We start from the raw sequence: 20,138 nt of genomic DNA on the forward strand, positions 1-20,138 counted from the left end.
AGGCAGCTCCAGTTCGCAAGCGTAGGGGATGCCCCTGCCCTGTCCCGGGCTCCCTCCTGGGCCAGCCCTAGGGTTATGGGACGCCCACTCCCCAAAGCCACCCAGAGCTGCCGCAGCCCTTGCTCCCGCCTGAGCATCCTCAGGAAGCCGTGGCTCAGCGACGTCTCAACGAGAACACTTTGGCACATCCCCAAAGCAGCATCCAGGTGGCTGAGCAGCTCTTTTAACGAGAGCTGGGGTGGCCAGAGGGAGCGGGGAGAGGGTCTCGGCTGCAACTGCCCCCACATTGGAAGAAGAGCGACAGCGACGCTTTCAGAAGGTGTATAAAATACATAAAAAAAACCCCCACGTGAGACAGAGCCAAGGCGAAGGATCGCTATGCAGACACAGGTTGCTGGAGAAAAGAGTGCTCCCCAGGGAGGAGGAGGAGAAGAGGGGCCTCAGGGGAGGGAGGAAAGAGCAAAAAGCAAAGGGAGGAGGCAAAGGAGAAAGAGAGAAAAGCAGGAGGGACCAGACCGAGTGGGTGTGCGCGAAATACCTAGTGTCATTTCCAAACGAAATGCTATAAGTGGAAGGCGACCCAAGGACAAACACACACACGTACACACACAGAAAAACGAAAGGTCAGAAAGCATCATCCGTACGGGGCTGGCGCAGGAGAGGGGCCGCGAGGAAGGGGAGCCCCTCGCAAGGGGACTCACCCCATATCGGCACTGCTGGCTGAAGGAGCTCCTGTCTAGCTGGACCCCAAATCAGAGCCCAGAAGGAGCTTGGTGAGGGCAGGCAGAGGTTTACCCACGTGGGTGAAACCCCTCTGCCTCCCACCTTCCTCGCGGTCCAACAGCTGGGAAACGACTACGTGCGTGCTCCCCATCCCCTTAACTCTGCCCTCTCTGCCATCCAAGGGCAAGGAGCTCCCACCTAGCGCAGCCCCCGCAAGAAGGTGCCCATCGTGGGGGGGACCAGCCGTCCCACTGCCACCCGCGCAGCAGGAGATGATTTCTCTTTGCTCGACAGGGAGAGCATCGCTGTGCAGAGAGACCACGGGCAATGCCGGCACGAGCCCACGTGCTCCTACAGCGGGGGGCTGGATCCATGCTGGATCCATCCCCCTGCACCCCAGGAGGGACAGGATGCCGCTGGAGGGACAGCTCTGCCCTCGGCCATCTCCGAGCAGGACCTTCTTCTGTAGGGAGGACAACCTCCCAGGCACAAAGCTACGGAGCCCACCAGGAGTAGGGAGACCTCATCCCCTGTCTCCCAGATGCATCCCCCTTTTTCTTCTGCCATGGGGCACAGCGGTGGGACACCCCGTCTTCTGCCAGAGTCCAGAGGCTGGTGGCAGCAGCCGGGTCCAGCGGCTCTCGCCCACGTGCTGGCACGCCAGGCTCACCCTGCAGTCCCAACCGAACATCCCCCAGCCCCAAACGGCCGGTCCCCCCATTACGCAAGGGTGTAACAGCCCACGCCAAGCACGAGTGGGCACACCCACCGTCGCGTCTGCATAGACGCACACTGCCCACATGCCCCACCCGCAGGACCACCACACACAAGGTGGGCAGCCCCGACACATGTTGCCGCACCACCGGCAGCGCTGCCATCGTCACCAGGTGCCCGGGCGAGGGCTGGAGGCACCCCGAAGCCCCTGCCACGGTCCGCACCAGCCCTGCAGCTATTCCAAGCGGCGCCAGGGGCTGAGCTGGGACTGGGGTGGGAGGCGACAAGGCGGGGCAGAGGCACGCTCGGCACCGGATGCTGGAGAGATGGGAGAGCGGCGAAGTCAAAAAGCAAGAAGAAAACCCAAATCAGGCGATGAGGACGCAGGCGTGCGAGCGGGAGCGGCAGCCAGCGAGAGCGCGGCCCAAATGAACAGCAAAAGGGGCCAAGTGAGCGAGAGGTGCCAGGGTGGGAAGGAGGAGGGACGGGGCGTGTGGAGGGATGGGGGGGCTGGATGTCCAAGTGCTGCCTCCGGCAGGAGTGAGCACACCAAGGCGAAGGGGGAGAAAGAAAGAAAGAAGGGAGAGAGGAAGGGGGGAGGGGGGTGTAGAAAAAAAACCAATGGAAACAAATAATACCTAGGCATATCCGAATCAAGAAACTGCCTGCGAAAACACAAAACAATCACATGGTTAGTGTGGGCTTGGATGGGCAGCAGCAGCGGAGAGAAGCGAGGGGGGACCATGGGCGCTGCCCCCCGTGCCTTCTCCCTGGGCAGGGATGGATGGGTGCCGGGGAGGGAGCCGTACCGCTCCCCCGGTCTCCTCCTGAGTGGCTCCAGGGGACTGGGGAGGCTGGGGGTGGGAGCCAGGGCTGCTCCGGGTGATGGAGGCCGCATGACATAAGGCAGCGAAGCAGGGAGCGCAAGCAGCCAGGGAGGAGGGTGAAGCAGGCCCTGGCTCTGCCCACCGCCCTCCCTCTGCCCATCCTTGCAGGCTGCTGGGACCGAAGCACGCATGCCTGCATGCGGGATGGAAGCGGGGAGGGGGGCGTCGCAGCAAGCGCCCCTCAGAGTCCCGCAGGAAGCCGGCCACCCTCTCCTCCTCCTGCCCGGCCCTGGGCAGGCTCGACGGGACGGATACAGCGTGCACGCTGGCCCGCAGCCCTGAATCGGGACCGGCCCTGAGGCACAGACCCTCTGAGCGTGCAGGCGAGGCAGGCTCTTGCAAAACCCAAGTCCCCTGTCTCCCCCCTTCTCTCCACACCCCGAGCACCCCCCAGCCCGAGCTGTGTCCCCTTGCCCTGCAGGACCTGCGGGGGGAAGGCAGGCGCAGGAGGCACATCCCCCCTGCCAGGCTACACTAGAGATGCTGAAGATCCAACCTGGCTGCACCTGGGACCGACCGGCCAGATCAGCAGCTGACGTAAAACAGCGCAGCCCCAGCAGCCCACGGGTCCCACAGCCACCCAGCTCCCAGCAGCCCAGCAAAACCCACTGCAGCTCTACCGGGCCGAGCCCTCCGAGCCCGATCATCCTCATCTGGCCTTGCTTCTGTTGTCCCCATGGCTGTGCCAAAGTCTCCCGGTCCAAAGCTTGCACGCATACCCGACCCCGTGATTTGGCTCTGCTGCCCAGGTACTGCGTGCCTGTCACTCCACTGTGCCCAGGAGCTGCCCCAGGAACGCAGCAGGGTGGCACCTTCTGTCCGGAGCCCCGTGATGCCCCCTGAAAACACCCTGCCTTGGGGCAGTGGTGACCCCAAAGAAAATGAGGGAAAAAGTGGTCCCTGCGCCCCGCCGGGATGCTCCTATGCCGGCAACTGCCACACACACAGCCCAGGACCGGTCCCGCCGCTCCCAGTGCTGCCAGCGACCATCCTCATCTTGTCATGGCTGCCCGTACACACGCATTCTGGCCAGGGACCCCTGCCAGCCCCCCAGGTTTTGCCAGCAGCCCTGATGCAGAGGAGAGCTCTGTCCTCTGCAACCACCGCTCTCCCCCTCCACCGCAGCGCCCAGCCAGGGAGATCTCAGAGAGAAAAACCTTGGGCCCCGCCGCTCCCACGCATCTGCCAAATCCAGCGGGGGCACAGAGCCCCCCGGGACGGGTGTGAAGGGACAGGCACCCCCACAGTCACCCGTCAGGGATGGGGGGTGGCTTTTCTGCACCACTCCCACGCGGGCAGGGACCAGCTACGGGCACCAAGTGACCCTTCATGACAGGTCCCCTGCGCCCACGGGGTCGGTACATCCGCCCGGCACCGGCACCAACCAGCTCTCTGTGCCAGGCGGTAACAGGCACCACCAGAGAGCAGGACCCCCACCCAAATTCCCCGTAGTGCCAAAGCCTGGCGCCGAGAGGCCTCGGGGAGGAGGAGGAAGGGGGCTGGTGGCCCTGAGCCCCGAGACCCTCTGCAGCTCCAGAAAAGCCCCACCCCAAGGCAGCAACAGGTCAGCAGGACCCTGCAGAGGGGTCGAGAGCCCCCCCAGGGGAGAAAAGGGCTCCCCATGTGTCCGCCCGCCCAGCCCTCACCACAGCGGGGGAAGAGCAAGAGAAAAGACGGCACGCACCGGTCGTCCTGGGAAGGGCGGATGTACCCAGAGGAGAGGATGTTCAGGGACAGGATGTTGGGGTCGATGAGAGACTCGTCCGCTTCTGGGGTGTTCCGGATTCGACCTGCAAGCACAGCATGGGGATGCTGCTCAGGCGACAGGCGGTGGCCCCATGAGGGTCCCCCCAAGGGGCAGGGGCAGCCCACCCGCCTGCATCCCCCAGCAGTCCCCTCATCAGGGGCAGCAGCCACCCAGCGCTTGGCCGCTTAGTGACAGAGGTCCTGCTCCAGCTCCTGGACGCGGTGGCCGGGACCAAGGCGTCCTGCCTACATGGCGTCCCGGTGTCACCTGCCGGGCAGCTGCTGCTTTGCTGTTGCAGGATGGGAGGGAAGACGAGGCATAAAGCCCCGCGTGGGAACATGGGTGAGAAACAGCCTGAGAGGACGATGAGGAGCTCAGCAGGCCAGGGGTTGCTCACAGCCCACTCCACCTGGCTCAGCTTACCCACAACCAGCTCCCGCACTTCCTTCCAGCGGATGAGGCTGCCTGTTTCGTGCACCAAGGTGACAGTGATTCTCCTCTGGATGCCCTGAGACCCGCCAAGGCCAGAGAGAAGGGGCAACAGTTAACACAGCTCCTGGCAGAAGCCAGAGCCAGGGCATCTCGGGGAGGAGGTACCTGGTGGAGGAGGAAGGTCCCATGGCACGGCATGCCTCCGCGGTGGTCCACAACGGCAGGGATGTAGCTGGAGGAGATGATCGCAGCGTGACACAGAGCTCCGTCAGCCTGCCTGAAGGTGCTGAGCACCAGGCAAATTGCTGTGCTGCCTCCCTCTCCTCCCCACTCCCCCTTCCGGCTGGACTTACTCGCCGTTGGCCTCCAGCTCACAGATCTCGAAGAAGACCATCAGGTCGTACTTGCACTGGCACGGGCCAGCACTGGGCCGAGTCATGCTGCTCAGCTTCGTTGCAGGCACTGCAGCAGGTCAGAAAGACAGCTTAAAGGGTGAGCTTGCTGCTGACATTTGGAGCGAGGCACGCTGCTGGCAGGCAGGGTAAGGGCAGAGCAGGCAGGGACCATGGGGAGACACACAGCGGCAGCAGCCAGGCAGGAGGGAGCACCCAGGAGAGGGACAGCCCCATCCCAGGGACCTCGCTGACCACTGGCGTGCCTTCTCCCACGCCCAGCGTGGAGCAGCGAGGGTGTCAGGATGCAGCCAGCCTCACCCATCCCTGAGACGCACGGCCTGAGCCCGCAGCCCCACCACAGGCACATCCCAAACTACGTGGCACCGCTACGGGGAACGCTCGGGGACAGCCGCTCAGGGACAGGCAGAGGGACGCTCCCCTGGTGCTTGGTGCGGGGACCACGCAGCAAACCACAGCACAGCCAAATTCCAACCGCTCAGGTCTCGGTGGCCAGAGCACAGTGAGGACCCCGCAGCCCCTGCAGGATCGGGGTGCTGGGTGGCCATCGGAGCCATCCAGGGTGGGCAGCCTCCTCCCTGCCGCTCCCCAGGAGGCGAGAAGGGGGCTTTGAAGCAGCCGGGTGCTGCGGGAATGGGTGCCAAGGGCTTTCGGGTGCTCTGGCCTGCAGTACGTTTTGTGGTGCCCCTGGGGTCCTAACTGGTCTCCCTGGGGAAGGGGACCCCGCAACCCAGCACAGGGACCACGGGTGGCCAGATCACCCACCTGGTTTCGAGAGCGGCATCACACGGGGGAAGTGGCGCCGGGATGGCCTCAGTGGGCTGCAGAGAGAACTGGCTTGGTTACAGCATCCATGGGGAGCCCTGAACCCGACCAACCCCACCCATGCCCCGGGGCCACCCCCTCCCACCACCTGTCCTCCTCTTTCTTTGGGTCCCCAAGAAGCCAGCGGCACCAGGTGCCCCCGTGGTACCCAGGGGTGGCCCAGGGTGCACCCACCTCAGGACGTCCTTGCAGAGGGGTGGGAAGGGGTGCTGCTGGTAGTGCCCGAAGACTTCGAATACAATCGGCTGGGTCTTGATGTATTCAATGAAGGACTTGGTCACCTCCACGGCAATCTAGAAGAGAAGGAGCCATTGGCAGTGCAGTTTAGCTGGGAAAGGGATGCAGCCAGCAACAGCACCTGGGGATGTCTCGCTCTGGGACCTCCCAGGAGGAGCTGCGCAGGGTGGCAGGGCGCAAGCCTGTCTGATCCCCTGCATCCCTCACCCACCCCCTTCCCCGTGGCCCGGGGGTGCTCTCCCCACCAAGACCACTGCCGTGAAATCCCAGCCTTTTTGGGTGGAGGGCAGCAGCTTTTAGTCCTCCCCCCACACATCCACCTTGTTTAAGTTTGGCTTAGCTAGGTAGCTGTGACAGGCTGGGAAAGCCAGGAGGAAGCTGCTCCCCTGGGGGGAGAAGATCCAGCCGATAGCCCTGCAGAGACCCTGGCAGCCACGGGGGTGAGGGCGTGGGGGCAGGGGAGGAGTACGCACATTTTGGACATGATAGAAGCCCAGCGGTGGCCCCCGTCCCGTGTTCTTCAAGGGTTCTGTCGAAAAGGCCTCGTCGTGGCGATGGATGAAGCTGCGGAGGGAAGGAAGGTGGTTTGGGGGCCGAGGGATGGGGACATGCCAGAGCAGGGAGGAGAGAGAGGGCAGGGACCAGGAGAAGAGCCTGCTCCCCTCCGGGCCACCACCCGCACTCTGGGCTGACGCAGGACCCCCCTGAAGCATGTGGGAACCTCTCCCTGCCTTTTGCCGGGGACCAAACAAGGCACCAGACAAGCGCAGGGGCTCATCCCGCATTCCTTGGTTTTGCCTCCCCATCCATGAAGGGGTCAGAGGTTGGGGGGCTGGGGCTCCCCGACATTCACCGCCAGCCCCGGGGCAATGGCCGGCACACAGCGGGAGATGCGGGAGGCACCGGGCGCTCACTTGAACTGGCAGAAGATGTCTGCGTATTCTGCGGAGATGCTGGAGGCTTGCAGGACCGTCACACGGAAAGTGAAGACGCTGCCCAGCTTCAGGTGGTCCAGAGCCGTCTCCAGCGGCCCATCCGGCGTAGGCTTCTCCGGGCTATCCAGAAGGTCCTCCGGGGTCACTGTGGGGACGGGGAGTGGGTCCTCAGCAAGGCCGGGGGAGGGGGCCACCCTTCCGGTGTCTGCCAGCAGCCCCGTACCGGGGCAGCGGGCTTTTGACGCTTGGGCGGGTGCAGGAGGCTGAGTGCCAGGGTGGGAGGCAGCACCTCAACCGTTTGTCAGCACCCCGACCGCTTGTCGGCACCCCCTCACCTGCGCACGTGTTGTTGTTGACTTCGTCGGCGGAGGGACCCACATCGCTGACCTGCCCCTGGCCTTCCACGATGCGCAGCTCCTCCTGGGAGGTCCCAGAGCGAGACATCCCCACGGCCGGGCACGACTCTGACTGGAACTGTGCCGGGAGAGCGGTTCAGGGATGCTGGTGGTCCCCGAGGTGGTCCCGTTCACACCGCTGCCACTGCCCTGAGCACTGGGGCACCTCGAGCTCTCCCCTCCCACCCGACAGCAGCCCCACTGGCCCCCTCCCCGGGACACGAGCAAGAGCAGGGTGCACAGGTGGGTGCCAGGGGGCCGTGGGGTGGCCCAGGAGCACAGTCCCTTCGGTGTGATGCCTGCACCTCTGGGAGCCTGGCGGTTGTGAGGGGGAGCATCGCCGTGGCAGGCAGGGGTCTGTGCCTCCCGGACACTCCCCAAGAGCTGACTGCCACCGTACCTTCTCAAAGTGCTGGTCATCGAAGGATATCTTGGCCGTCCCTGATTGCCGCACGCCGGACCCATAGTCAGGGGCTTCCTCATCCGCTGGAGGAGGAGGGATGGGGGTGAGCTGGGGGGGGGGGGGCACGGGGGATAAGAGGGGTGAGCTGGGGGGGGAGGGGTCCGCCTCCTACCTGAGATGGCCTGGACGGCCACGCGCAAGAAGCCCTTCACCTCGCCCTTCTCACTGACGATGGCCACGCGGTGGACCAGTGGCACTGGATAGAGGAGGTTGCTCAGGTAGACGAAGGCCCTGCCAGAGAGGGGGGGACACACACAACACGGGGGGGCGGTCACTGCTCCCATCCGCCGGTCCCCAGGTGCAGGTGGCGCAGCCGGCAGCGGCCGGGATCCCAGGTCACCGCTCACGGCGCGACCGCGGCGCTGCAAAGCAAAACTAAAAAGAAGGCAGCCAGGGCCAGCCGAGAGGGGCGGGTAGCGGGCAGCGGGCGGGCAGCGTGCCGCAGGCAGGCGGGCAGGCAGCGCGCCGCGGGCAGCACCACGAAGCAGACGGGGCTTGCGTACCTCTCCGGCTGTCACCTCCGTGGCGGGCGGGGAGGGGAGGGGGGCCGCGCTGGTGCCGCCGTGAAGCTGGGAGGGAAGAGGACCTTCTCTGTGGTGGAGAGCTGGAGGACTAGGGCAGGAGGTGCTACGACACAACTCGGGGGCGGCTGCGGAGTCACCGGGGGGGTGGGGGGGACAGGGGCGAGGAGAGGGGGAAAGGGAAGGTGACGAGGGAGGCAGAGGCCAGCGGGAGCAAGGGAGGGGAGAGGAGGAGATCCTGGCCGGAGGCCAGAAGCCTCCAGAGATGAACCTGCCGGAGGGGGGGTGGGTCCTGGCCCCAGCTCTGCCCGCGGTGTCGCAGGACCGCTGGTGGCTGCAGGCGGCCTTTGCCCGGCTGCAAGGGAGGCTGCACGGCGTGGTCGGCGGCATCGGCGGCGTGTGTCCCCCTGCCCCGTCCCTTCATGCACGTGGCTTTGGGGTCCCAGGCCGCCCACTAGCACGTCACAGGGACGGCACAGCCGGCTTCTCCCTGTGGGCGAGGAAGGAGCTGCCCGCTCCCCGTGCAGCAGGCTGAGCCTCTCCGCTGTCTCTGTGCCATCCAGGTCACTGACGCCACCGCGGCAAGGTACTGTGCCCGGACTCCACGTGATGGCCGCACCACGTCTCTGCCAGCACCTCCCACCAGGCCGCAGCTCCCTGTTTTTCAAGTGTTTTGCCTCCTCTTGCCGCCATCCTCAACCTCGCCGCCGGCCGGCCGGCCTCCTGGCACTCTGGTGACGGCGGCACGCCATGCCCTCCACGGTGACAAGCTCCCTGCCGAGAGGCGCGAACTACCCTCGCCTGTGGGGCGGCACTGCTCCCAGCAAGGCGGGGTGCAGGGTGCCCAGCACCCCTCCCTGGGGTGCCCACCAGCGTCTTGATACATGGTGTCTTCAGACGTCGTGGGGCAGGATGGTGCTGGGGCCGGCCAGGACACTTCTGCTTCGGGAGGTTCCCATGAAGGTGGCATCTCTAGGCAGCTGGCAGCACTGCTTGTGACATCCCAACCTCGCAGGTGTCTCTGCAGACATCCAATGGCACCCCAAAGTGCCCGGGGGGGTTCCCATTGACCACCAACCACTGCTTGAGGCTTTTTCTACCCAAAGCATCTCCAAGGACTCAAGTTGTGGAAGCAAAGGTGATGCTCCATCAACGTCTCCTGTTGGGCCCGTCTCGCCCCATCTCTTCTTGGAGGCCACCAGGGACAAGTGGCTGGACCGTGCCAGGGCTTCCTGGCAGGGCTGCATGCCCAGGGCAGAGCCCTGCGACCACAAGGAGGTCTCGAAAGCACGGGGATCTGGGTGCGACCCCCTCCCGAAATCACTGGGCAGCTGGTGTTGAAGCCAAGGGGTTGGAGGGGGGAGGAAAGGAGGGAAGGGGGCGGGCAGGGAGGAGGGGGACAAGTGTGTCACTAGAGGAAGGAGGGCAGGGACACTAACCACAAGATTGGTGAGGTGCAAAGATGGCATGCTCAGACCAAGGAAAAGCCTTTCCAAAGGAAGACGAAAGTGAAATAACCCCAATTTTCGCTAAAGCTTTGGAGAGATAGAGCCAGCAGCTAAAAAGAAAAAAAACCCCAAAAAACTAAAAAACTAAAAAAAAAACCAACCTAAAAAAAAAAAAGGAAAAAAAAAGAAACAAAGGAAAAAACTCAAAGACAAGGATCCAATCATAAACCAATCCAAGCACACTTCACAAGAAATGTGGACGGCGGAGCTGCTGCGCAGGGAGCCAAACCCAGGGCAGACTCAAAAGAAGTCAGAAGGTGCTGAGCTCTGGGGAATGTGCCCCCGGCATGGAGCGAGGCCACTGCCACAGGGCCTTGTTTGGTTTTTTCAGGTGCCCCTGAGAGTTTTGGGGTTTTTTTGATTTTTTTTTTTTTTTAAGAAGGAAAAAAGGAAAAAAGAAAAAAAAAGGGGGGGGAAGAACCCAGCTCTTTCGGTCTGAGGCTGCAGGACTCTTACCCCACCTCTGCCCTCTCTGCCTGTGCTGGTCCCCGTCCTCCCCACCCTGCCTAGCAGGGATAAAGCCTGGCTTTAACACACCAAGGAAGAGGAGGTCCAGCTCCACCCATCAGGCAGCCCCAGCAGGGAGAGGTTCACCATCCTGAGCCCCTCTGGTTCCTGCCTGGGGCAGAGGCTCTGGGACCAGCTCCGGGAACACATCCCCTTGGGAAAACCCCGGAGCAGAGCTGGCAGCACCGCATCCCATTTTGGGGATCGGCAGATTGCGACCGGGTTTGGCAGCACAGCCAGTTTTGTGGCAGCTGGTGGGTTTCTCTAGGACGAGACTGACGGACCCCAGGGGCGGGGGGTGTCTCCTGGCCAACAGGTACGAGAAATCAAAGTTCTCGTCCTTGGCTGAGACAAGGAGCAGGAGCCCACGCCCAGGTCCCCATGACCTCCCTGAACACCTCCTGTGCCACGCCGACAGGGATGGCCCCAAGCCAGGCGCTGGGCACAGGTGGTGAGAGAAAACACCGCTCTTCGCAGAGTCCTCCTCTCCCTCCTGCACCCAGCTCTCCCCTTGCTCCCCTTGGCTTCGCCCTCCTGACCACCTGGGGACACCCAAGCCTCCGTGTCCAGGGGTCTCACGCCGACCAGCGCAGCCGGGACAGCCAAGCCGGCGCCAAAGGCACGCACGGCTTCGAAGCGCCTGCGTGTCCCCAGCCAGCAGCACTGCGGGGTCACCCTGAGAGGAGCGGGAGGTGGCCCTCCCTGGGACAGGAACGCCCGGGACCAAGACCCCTGTTGCAGCTCCCCCGGCTCCGTCAGTGCCAGCGATGCGGCAGAGCTTCCCTTCTCGGGGGCTGCCCCAAAGAGGGACCTGCCTAAATGGTCTCCGGCAGAGCTGGCGCCGTCCGCGCTCCCCTGCCATCCCTACTGCTGCGATGCCCGTCACAGCCCTACCTCAGTGGGCACCTCGCCGCCCCGCCGGGCGCCCCAGGCTCGGCAGCAATCCTGGCCGGCCGGCCGCCCCCTGCACCTCCGGGACGCCCCAGAGGTGGGAGTCATGTCCGAAAGCAGTTCCCTCATGCGAAAGAGCTAGTTCCTTCCCGGCATGCTCTCCTAAAACCTCACCAACCTTCCTACTAAACTGAACAGGGGGGAGCGGTCGTAAAACGGATCCCGGCCATCACACAGCGGGCACTCCGGAAAGATGTCTTCCTCCAGGTCCTCCGCCTCCTCCTCCTCCTCCTCCTCCTCCTCCTGCCCCTGGTGCTGCTCGTCAGCAGGCTCGGTGATGTCGGAGTCGGGGTTCGAGAAGGTAGGGGAGGGGGTGAGATCAGCCATGCGCTCGCTCATGCATGTGTTGAAAAGAGGAGAGCTGTTGCAGCCAGAGATATCTGAACTAAGGTTAGTACGACAAGATAGAAGACAGGTTAACACCAGCTGTTCCAAACAGAGAGAGCAAGAATAGGAAATCTGCTTTTTTGGGGGTTGGTTTTTTTTTTTTTCTCAGTTGGGTTTTGGGGTCGGGGTTTTTTCTGCTTAAACCAAGGGACGTGGGGAAATAAAGACCTGCCCATCCGGTGCATCTCTAAAGGAAGCCACCAATGGCCATCCGCGATAAAGGGCAGAGGAAAGAGCGACCCAGGAACCGGTGCAAACTGTGGGGATTCCCCTCGCTGGCTTTGCGGGCAACACAGGGACGGAGCGGGTGGCACAAGGCTCGCCACCGCCCCCGCTGCCGAAGGGGATCTCTCCACGTGCCATGGCACGAGGGGGATGCCTCCGCAGTGGGTGCGGTTGGTTGGGCCATGCAGCTCAGCCCCCTGCTCCCCGTGCCTGCCAGGGCAGACCCCTTCTCTGGAGCGGCCCGTCCTCGTCGCCGGCGCCGCACCCTTCCAACCAGCATGCGGGAAGTGCACGGAGACGGGGGAACATACCGTACGGACGGATGCTGGACACCAACGCGTGCACATGGACGCGTGCCCGCTGGGGCGGAGGTTGCGACGGCACGGGCTCTCGGCCTGCCGGACAGCCGTGGCCCCCCGCCTCCCACCAGTGGCGAGCCGAGAGCCCACGCCTCACAGCACTGCGTTACGGCAGGCAGCGGGAGCGTTGCCGGTGGCTCGCAGGTCCCTCGGGGTCCTGGCAGCCAACGCGGAAGAGAACCATCGCAGCAAGACGGGCCCCGACTGGCACTGGGGGGGCAACGCGTCCTCCCCCGGCGCGGCCCCAGGGAAACGAATGCCCTGCTCGGGGCAGAGCTGGCAGCACTTCCTCACGCAGGGCTGCCTGCGGGTCCCAGCCGTGCTTAGAAGGAGCCGAAGCGCTCACCTGCCGACCAGCCTGAACCAGGGGAAGCGGTCGTAGAAAGGATCCCCGCCGGTCACCACGTTGTCACAGTCCTCGATGACGCTAGAAGGCACTTCAGCTGCACGGTCATACATTTCACGCATCAGGTCCAGGCGCTGCCTGCAGGCAGAGGGGGACGCAGTGGGCGGTGGTGAGAAACCAGGCTGAGGCCGGCCAAGCCCTCCCCGGCGCGGGCATCGTTCGCCCACCTCAGCTTCTCCAGGGTCCAGTAATGTGTCGCCCCGTTCTTCTGGTCCTGCACCTCTACAGCCACGATGGTCCGGGGGAACGGCCGCTTCTCCCGGTCCTTGGCGGCATCAGGAGGCAGGAGGTCGGGAGGGAGAGGTGAGTACAGCGTGTCTGTGAGGAGCACGAACTGGAACTGGACCTGGAGAGGGGCAGAGCGGGACGGTGAGCCGCCCAGGAGGACAGCGGGCTCCGCACGGTGCCTTCGGTGACCCCCTGCTCAGCACCTTCCCAGCTGCCCATGCTCGTGGCCTCTGCTGCGGGTGCCGCAGCAAGCCAGGGAGGAGCCCTGGGCACCCACCTTCTTCTTCAGCTCCACACTGATGGCATTGGCTTCCTTGAGGAAGATGGCATTGCCCCAGAGCAGGTCGCGGAGGGAGGTGAACTGGTACCACTTCCACTTCCTAAAGGCCCAGAGGGCCAGCTCAAACTCCCGCTCTGTCCACTGCACTGTGGGGACATGGAGGGACAGTCACCCCACCACCGGGAGGGAGGACGCTACCGCAGAGAGCGTCAAAACCCTGTGGTGGCAACCAGCCCTCACCTTCATCCTCAGGTTCTTCCTCTTCCTCATTTGCCTCAGGGTAATACCTAGAGTCCATCTGCTTCTGCAAAGCCTCCAGTTTGCTCTCATAGTCCTGGGGGAAGCAGGGAGAGGGACAATGCAGCCCACAAGGCGTGACCTTCCCCCACACTGCCACACAGCGCTTCCTCCCCGCTGCGGGAACCCAGCCTCCTCCCTCCTCTGGATCTGTGTTTGCAGGGACAACCCCAGGAACGACGGCTTGGCCCTTATTTTTAGGACAGAGCCACCCCACACAAACATCCGCCAGGACTCAGTCATGCCTGGGCAGCCTGAGAAGGAGCCAGGTCCTGGCCACCTACCAGCCTCTGCTGCTCAAGAAGGTAATTTGCCTCCTCCCGCTCCCTCCGGTACTGGTCCTCCAGTTCCTGGAGCCTGGGAGGAATGGGGAAGGAGAGGATGACCAACCTGGAGGCAGATACCCAACTCCCCATCGCCCCAGCCCCTGTGCCCTCACCGCTGCTCCATCTCCTGCTTCATGTCGATGCCCTGCTTCTCCAGCAGCTCTCTTTGGGCGAAAGCCCAGTCCACGGGCTCCGCAGGGGTCTCGGCGCAGGGGGTCCGCTCCCGCTCCTGCCGCGCCTGCTCAGGGTGGTTGAAGCGGAAGACGTGGCTCTTCCCCATGATGATGCGGTTTCCTACACGGATGCACGTCGGGTTTGGGGAAAGGGCGTGGGTTTAAGGTGGGACAACCTGCAGGGCACCCATGGGATGGAGGGAGGTAGGTTAGAGCAGCGCAGGCATGCCAGCTCCGGGGACCCACCTGAGCGCAGGACGCTGGGCTCCGTCACCTTTTTGCCGTTCACATAGGTGTCAGCACCTTCACAGGGCTCCAGGGTCACTATTACTGCAGAGACGGCGGGAGGGGGAGAGAGGGAGCGAAGGTAAGGTGGAAGCAGAGGGCTAAATCCTGCATCTCCTGCTCCTGCAGCCTTGGAAAGGGGGAGCTGCCCCAGCCAGCACCTCAGGTGCGGAGGGGGGACGACACTAGAGTACCCACCAGCAGCACCCACACCCTGGGCAACCAACAGGGCTTGGCCAACCTCATGTTAGTCAGTGCAGTCCCAAGGACCACAAGCAGATGGAGACTGGACGTGAGAGATCAGAGCCTCCAGCATGCATCGCCAGCCTCCCCAGGCTTGTCTCCCAAAGCCCTTTCACCTCCGGGTTCCTGCTGGTTTGCAGGGTGGGCTCTGCTCCGCATCTTGGGAGAGGGAATTGTCTACGGTCTGCTCTTCCCTCCCGCCCTGATCTCCCTGGCTTGCCTCACCCGGCGGCTTCCACGTGCCTTGCATGAGCTTCCCTCCCAGCTAGGTGAGGGTCGTGGCTTGCTCCGGAAGCGTGGAGAGGCCACAGCCATGCAGAAGAGCCCCACTAGTCTGAGGAGGGCAGGGCCCCTGGCTGGGTGCAGGTGCTGGGGACATGCAGAGGAACCGGGGTCCCCAGGGTGGTGGAGCCCCTCCAGACAAGGAATACCTTCACCGCCGGTTTTGGTGTCGCTGCGGAAAAGGCAGTGCTCTTCCTTAATGAAGTGCCCGCTGAGAACGATGTCCTGCCTCTTCTCTGCATCTTCCCGGCCAACCCTGGTGGTGGAAACCCAGCTCAAGCCAGCTCGATCCTTCCCCAAAGCAGCCCCTCCCCAGGCCTCCCCCCAAAACTATCTTTGGGGCCGACAGAAGCAGCCTTTGGTGCACAGCAGGACCAACGTCCCTGATGAGATCGCCAGGCAAATACATTTTTCCTGTGTGGCTACGGCACTTTGGGGATGCCCCGGGAATGGTGCCCAGCCTGGGGACAGCTGTCACCCCGCTGTCCACCCGGGCAAGTCAGGCGCTGAGATACGGGCTGGGCTCTCACCGCTCTGCAGAACCTGGCCCTCACCTTGTTATCCCGTCCTTGATGTAGTAGAGAAGGCACTCGGACATGAGCGGGTCTTCGTTCAGGTTGACCAAGTGGGGCGTCTGGGAGAGACGAACAAGGAGTCACCCCAGCACGCCCCATCTACCTGGGCACCAAGGGATGCTCCTGAGGGAGATGGAAACTCAGCAGCACCTCAGGCTGCCCCCTGCACATGGATGGGCTCTCCTGCCCTCCACAGCTCCAGGACAACATGCCCAGGCAGGTGCTTTTCAAGGGGACTGCAGAGAACCGAGCAGCTGGGATGAGGATGACCTGCCTCCACACGCCTCCTTGCTCTCCTCCTCAAGGGGTCAAGCCCTGGGGCCCCCTTCCCCCACCTGCCTTTGAAAATTCGTGGTGCAAACAGGCCCAACATGGAGCTGAACAATTCCCATGGAGAGGCCCTGATACGGCTTAGTGTCTCCTGGGGTGGGATCCTGCTCACCCGTGCTGCGTGCCCATGGGCCGTTGCCTCACCGGTGGCCCCCAGCTCCGCTGTGGACAGTGTGGCTGAGGCAAAGACACGTCCCACGCAGCGGCTGTTCAACCAAAAGTAGTGGAGCCCTGAAGCCGTATGTCCAGGCTGAATTTCACTCCTTGATCTCCTTCCTAACAGTTCCCTCCCAGAACCTTCTTCCCCCCCGGTCACAAATCACTTTGTTCCTGATGAGAGGGAAGTTTCTCCCCCACCCACAGACCTCTCCGGCCGCAGCTAGCTTATCTGACCCCATCGCGAGCTGCCGCAATTGCACCTTCAGGCAACAGGCAAAATCCCAGGAGTATCGGTAGGTGAAGTTCTGAGTTTCCCAGAAATAAGAACAGAGACCGTAAGAAATGTCCTGTCAGCCCGCTGACACCTGGCATGCAGAGGTTTCCCCGGCACGACAGTGCTACGAGCCCTGGCTGACAGGAGACGCTCACTCCAAACAGTGCAGGAGAGCTGGAGGTCAAGGGAAACCCAGGCTCTTCTCCACGGTGGCTGGCAGGAATAAGTTGGCCGTAACATTTAACCTCAGGCCCCTCTAGGCAGATACGTGGCCCTGGGGTCTGAGACTCCTTCAGCTTGCAGTTTTTCTCCAGATTTGCAAGGCTGGCTAGTGGAAGGCAGATGCTCTTACCTTCCACTGAGCTTCTTGGGGTGATAAGCACCCCAGCAATGGCATACAGCAGGACAACCAAGTCCTGCCCTGCTTTGCCCTTAACAAAACGAATGCTATGGACACTAACTTTCCTTGCCAGCCACTGGAGAAGTCAGAAGAGTTTCCATCTGTCAGACAGCTGAAGAGCGAGGAGGCACCAAGACCACCACAGCGATGCCCCAGCTCCAAGACAAACCTGTTTCAGGGAATAAACCCCCACATTTTCTACACAAAGGTCTGGGCTCCTAACAGGCAGTGGCTGAGACAAGAACGAGAAACAAAGATGATGGTGTAGAAATTTGTCCTAAGAGCCACAGCGAGGCAGGCAAGGGGAAGGTCCTGAAGCCTTCATCACTGAATGTCACCACCTCAGCTGGGGACACAGGCGTTGACTAAGACGTTTGGCCAAGCCAACCAGCATCAGCTGCTGAGGCAGCTCTCAGAACATCCCTCAGCACGGTGGGAGAGCCGAGCAAGCGTGCCCTGGTCCTACCTGCACCTCAGCAACCCATGCTGCTCTGCGGGCTCCAGGGGTTGGGGCTGTAAACTGGAGGTCACTACTGAGAAGGTTGTACAGATGAGCGAGGGGCAGTGACGTGCTGTAAATGGTGCTCGGCAGGGTTCGCTGGCACACAAACTCTTTGGGGCACAGCCAGTATTTTCTTAGGAAATATTATACAGGATGCTCCAAGCAATAAAGAGTACGGAATGTTTCCACGCCCACACTTCTCAGCGAGGACTTGCCGGTTTCAGGGGCAGCAATTTCAAACACCCCAAAGTAGGGATTTTTATAAGCTGACACTGAAGTCCAACACAGCAATCATCAGCGAAGTCCCCACCTGAATGGGGACAGCATCCAGGCAATAGGGACTGGACATTCAGCCACGTGTTTCTACTGATGTCCGTACCCAGCAGGGTCAACACTGGAGTTTCCCCCGTAGGTTTCAGAGCCAAGAAAAGGCTAGTGAAATATTTGAGGCTGACCGGTAGCGACAGGGCAGGTCAGAAGGGAGTTGCGGGGGTACGAACCAGCCCTTGTTTGCCAGGAAGAAGAGAATAAGATGATCCTACCTTTTTAGGAGAGAAAACACCCAAGGTGCCTCCGTCCTCCCTCATGGCCACCCCCATTTCAGCCAGCAACGCTTCCCTGAAGGAGCAAGGGAAAGAAGAGTCTGTCAAAGCCCCACGAGCCCCTGGAGCTGACACCAGACAAGCGCAGGATGGGACCCGAGCCCACCAGTTTTCCCCACAAATCACAGCCATAGGGCTTGCTACAGCTCTCTCCATGCCTCAGGAGGGCTTCCCGGAGCAGACCACATCCGTGCGGGCTAACGTGGTGGGCACTGAGGTGCCTGGGGGGGCAGCCAGGGTATGGGCTGAATGGTCAAATCGCCCGGCTGCCCCCAGGAACTAAACTGCTGTAGGCAAAGCGCAGAGGAAGGAAGATGCCTGGGGAACCCCATCCCATCCCAACCCACCTACCTCTCCATCCGGATTGCTTCTGTCCTCCGCAGCTTCTCCTCCCATGTCTCATTCAGCTCCGCAATAATCTTCTCCGTTTCCTGGCGAGCACAGGGTCAGCAGGGGGTTTGCACGTCCTACGGGCACCTGCCCGCTCTGCCAGGCTCTGCCCAGCATGCCGCAGCGGGACGCTGGTCCCGGTGCCAGGCTGGTTTAAATGAGCCACGGCAGCATTTCACCCACGTCTTTCCATCATCCCATCCCATTCAAAGAGCGAGGCACAAAGACCAGCCTCCCCGTCCCCCTGCCACCAGCCTGCTCCTGCGCCATGCGGAGCCGGGAACACCCATCCCAAGCCAGGAGTGCCCATCCCACAGGGCAAAGGCAGCAGCCACCCCACGGGGAGGACGGCAGCACCAGGTGGACCCTACCATGCCAAACCCCCTCCCATCCAGCAGTCCAGAGCACCAGGCAGCTGGGGGTCTGTCCACTCCGTAACAGCACGCCTGAGCGTCGCTTCCCGTGAGCATCACCCATAACGGGTTTCCAGAAAATACCAAGCCCTCTCCACAAGCCTCAGTGCAAGAGCGTTGAGCTGAGTCCTCTGTCCTGCCGGGAACCGGCCTCTTACCTTGAGCCTTTCGATTGCCTCTTCGCTGCCCGGAGCAAACATGATGCGCTCGTGGAGGCTGGCGACAGAGGCAGCACGGCTGGACAAGGCCGACAGGGAGGAAGAGGGGCTGATCCCGGCGATGGCGTTGGTCACTGTGGAGAGATTGTCATGGCGGTGACTCAGCTCTGTCCCTCTAGCATCATTATTGTTCTCAAAGTCGGACACATCTACGGGCGAGGAAGGAGGGGTGGGCAAGGGAAAGACATACGGACAGGAAGAGAGAGAGAAAGAGAAAGATAGAGACAAAAAAAGCTGTTGGGAAAAAAAAAAGTGGCCAGGTACAGCAAGAAGAAAGCCAGGAATTACAAGGAAAAGGCACAGGCGACAGCACAGCGGCACAGGCAGCAGCAGGGCAAGGGCACACGCGTCTCTCCCCCAGCCCAGGCGGCCCCCTAGGAGAAGCAGCTGCAGGGATAGCCCTGGAGCCTTCCTGCGCTCCCAGGGATGCCAGATCCCGCGGCCATCAGGTCTGGGATCAACCGTCCTCCCCAAGAGCGTGTGCTGCCCCCGTCATCCTCCCCCACCGACACAACCCAGGGGGTTTTCCCTTCCCGGCTGCCCTGGATGAGCTGGATCTGGGGGCAGAGAACGAGAAGGGAAGGGCAGGAGAGGAGCTGGCCCTCCGCCCTACAAAGGGGTCAGGGGGACGAAGCAACAAGATGTCCTCGCTGGGAGAGCCCAAGCCCCCGGCCCGCTGGAGCAGCACCTTGGCCAGGCAGGCAGAGAGAGAGCAAAGTGAGGGCAGGGCGGCAACCTGCCCGTAACAGGCCTGCCCGCACCCTGAGCATCAGCTGCCACCAGGCCCCGCGGCAAAGGAACCCAGGTATCAGAGATGCTCCTCCAGCCCCAAGAAGTCGCGGGAGCTCGGCACGCTGTGCCAGAGGCAGGCAGGGCGCAGGCCAGCAGGTGCAGCCACCCATCTCCGTCAGCCCACGTCCGGCGGAGCTGAGCCAGGAGGGGACAGCCCGGGTGCACCGCCTGGCCCAGGGTGGGATGGGGTGACAGTGCTCATCCGCGGGCAAAAAACCCCCCCCGGCCATCACCACGCACCCCTCCGTCAGGAGGGCACCGCGCCAGCCCACCCAAGCGCCGTGCTGGGCTCCAGTCCCGACGAAGCCCGGCGCCAGCAGAAGCAGCAGCAGCAGCAGCACCAGGAAACATCGTGACAGCATGGAGGAAGGAGTCCCTGCGGGGATCAGGCTTTCGGCACGGCGGATGGGAAGGACGCCAGTCCCTCCGAGTGCCGTCCTGAGCCCAGGCACTAACTGCTACTGCCTCTGTCCTCTTTGCCCGCTCCCCGGCCCACGGACAAGCGTCTCTCCATCAGCTGGGACCGGCTGCCAGAGCCCCTCCCCATGCTGCACGGGTGCCCCTGGGTGCAGCCTGCACCCCCCAAAGCCATGAAGCAACAGAGAGTACCAGTGATGGGGAATACACACATTTGGATCCTCCCGCAGCAGGATGGGCTAAGAGAGAGAGAGAGGGCAGGGAGCGGGGGTAAGACAGAGAGAACAGAACAAGAGTGGGTTCATCTCAGTAGGATT

At 62.7% G+C, this 20,138-nt stretch overlaps 1 protein-coding gene across 32 annotated transcripts in view; it reads right to left on the reverse strand.

The window, feature by feature from the left end:
- Nucleotides 1–20,138, reverse strand: part of KIF1A (kinesin family member 1A) — a 41,797-nt gene that overhangs the window by 7,162 nt on the left and 14,497 nt on the right. For 4 of the 32 annotated variants that reach the window (XM_054835526.1, XM_054835528.1, XM_054835525.1 and 1 more), the window contains exons 14-40: nt 20,034–20,060; nt 18,553–18,761; nt 17,943–18,022; nt 17,532–17,607; nt 15,304–15,383; nt 14,899–15,005; nt 14,186–14,269; nt 13,880–14,060; nt 13,725–13,797; nt 13,384–13,477; nt 13,141–13,289; nt 12,803–12,981; nt 12,576–12,713; nt 11,377–11,643; nt 7,884–8,002; nt 7,709–7,794; nt 7,249–7,387; nt 6,893–7,058; nt 6,452–6,542; nt 5,916–6,034; nt 5,682–5,737; nt 4,857–4,965; nt 4,669–4,735; nt 4,495–4,579; nt 4,009–4,114; nt 2,076–2,102; nt 539–562 (exon numbers count right to left, since the gene is read on the reverse strand). In XM_054835526.1, coding sequence (XP_054691501.1) covers nt 539–562; nt 2,076–2,102; nt 4,009–4,114; nt 4,495–4,579; nt 4,669–4,735; nt 4,857–4,965; nt 5,682–5,737; nt 5,916–6,034; nt 6,452–6,542; nt 6,893–7,058; nt 7,249–7,387; nt 7,709–7,794; nt 7,884–8,002; nt 11,377–11,643; nt 12,576–12,713; nt 12,803–12,981; nt 13,141–13,289; nt 13,384–13,477; nt 13,725–13,797; nt 13,880–14,060; nt 14,186–14,269; nt 14,899–15,005; nt 15,304–15,383; nt 17,532–17,607; nt 17,943–18,022; nt 18,553–18,761; nt 20,034–20,060 — 2,938 coding nt within the window. The remainder of the gene's footprint in view (nt 1–538; nt 563–2,075; nt 2,103–4,008; nt 4,115–4,494; nt 4,580–4,668; nt 4,736–4,856; nt 4,966–5,681; nt 5,738–5,915; nt 6,035–6,451; nt 6,543–6,892; nt 7,059–7,248; nt 7,388–7,708; nt 7,795–7,883; nt 8,003–11,376; nt 11,644–12,575; nt 12,714–12,802; nt 12,982–13,140; nt 13,290–13,383; nt 13,478–13,724; nt 13,798–13,879; nt 14,061–14,185; nt 14,270–14,898; nt 15,006–15,303; nt 15,384–17,531; nt 17,608–17,942; nt 18,023–18,552; nt 18,762–20,033; nt 20,061–20,138) is intronic. The other 28 variants (XM_054835535.1, XM_054835534.1, XM_054835545.1 and 25 more) reach the window with 26 other exon arrangements.

This window comes from Grus americana, chromosome 9 (genome assembly GCF_028858705.1).
Source record: "Grus americana isolate bGruAme1 chromosome 9, bGruAme1.mat, whole genome shotgun sequence".
In the NCBI taxonomy this organism is placed as follows: domain Eukaryota; kingdom Metazoa; phylum Chordata; class Aves; order Gruiformes; family Gruidae; genus Grus; species Grus americana.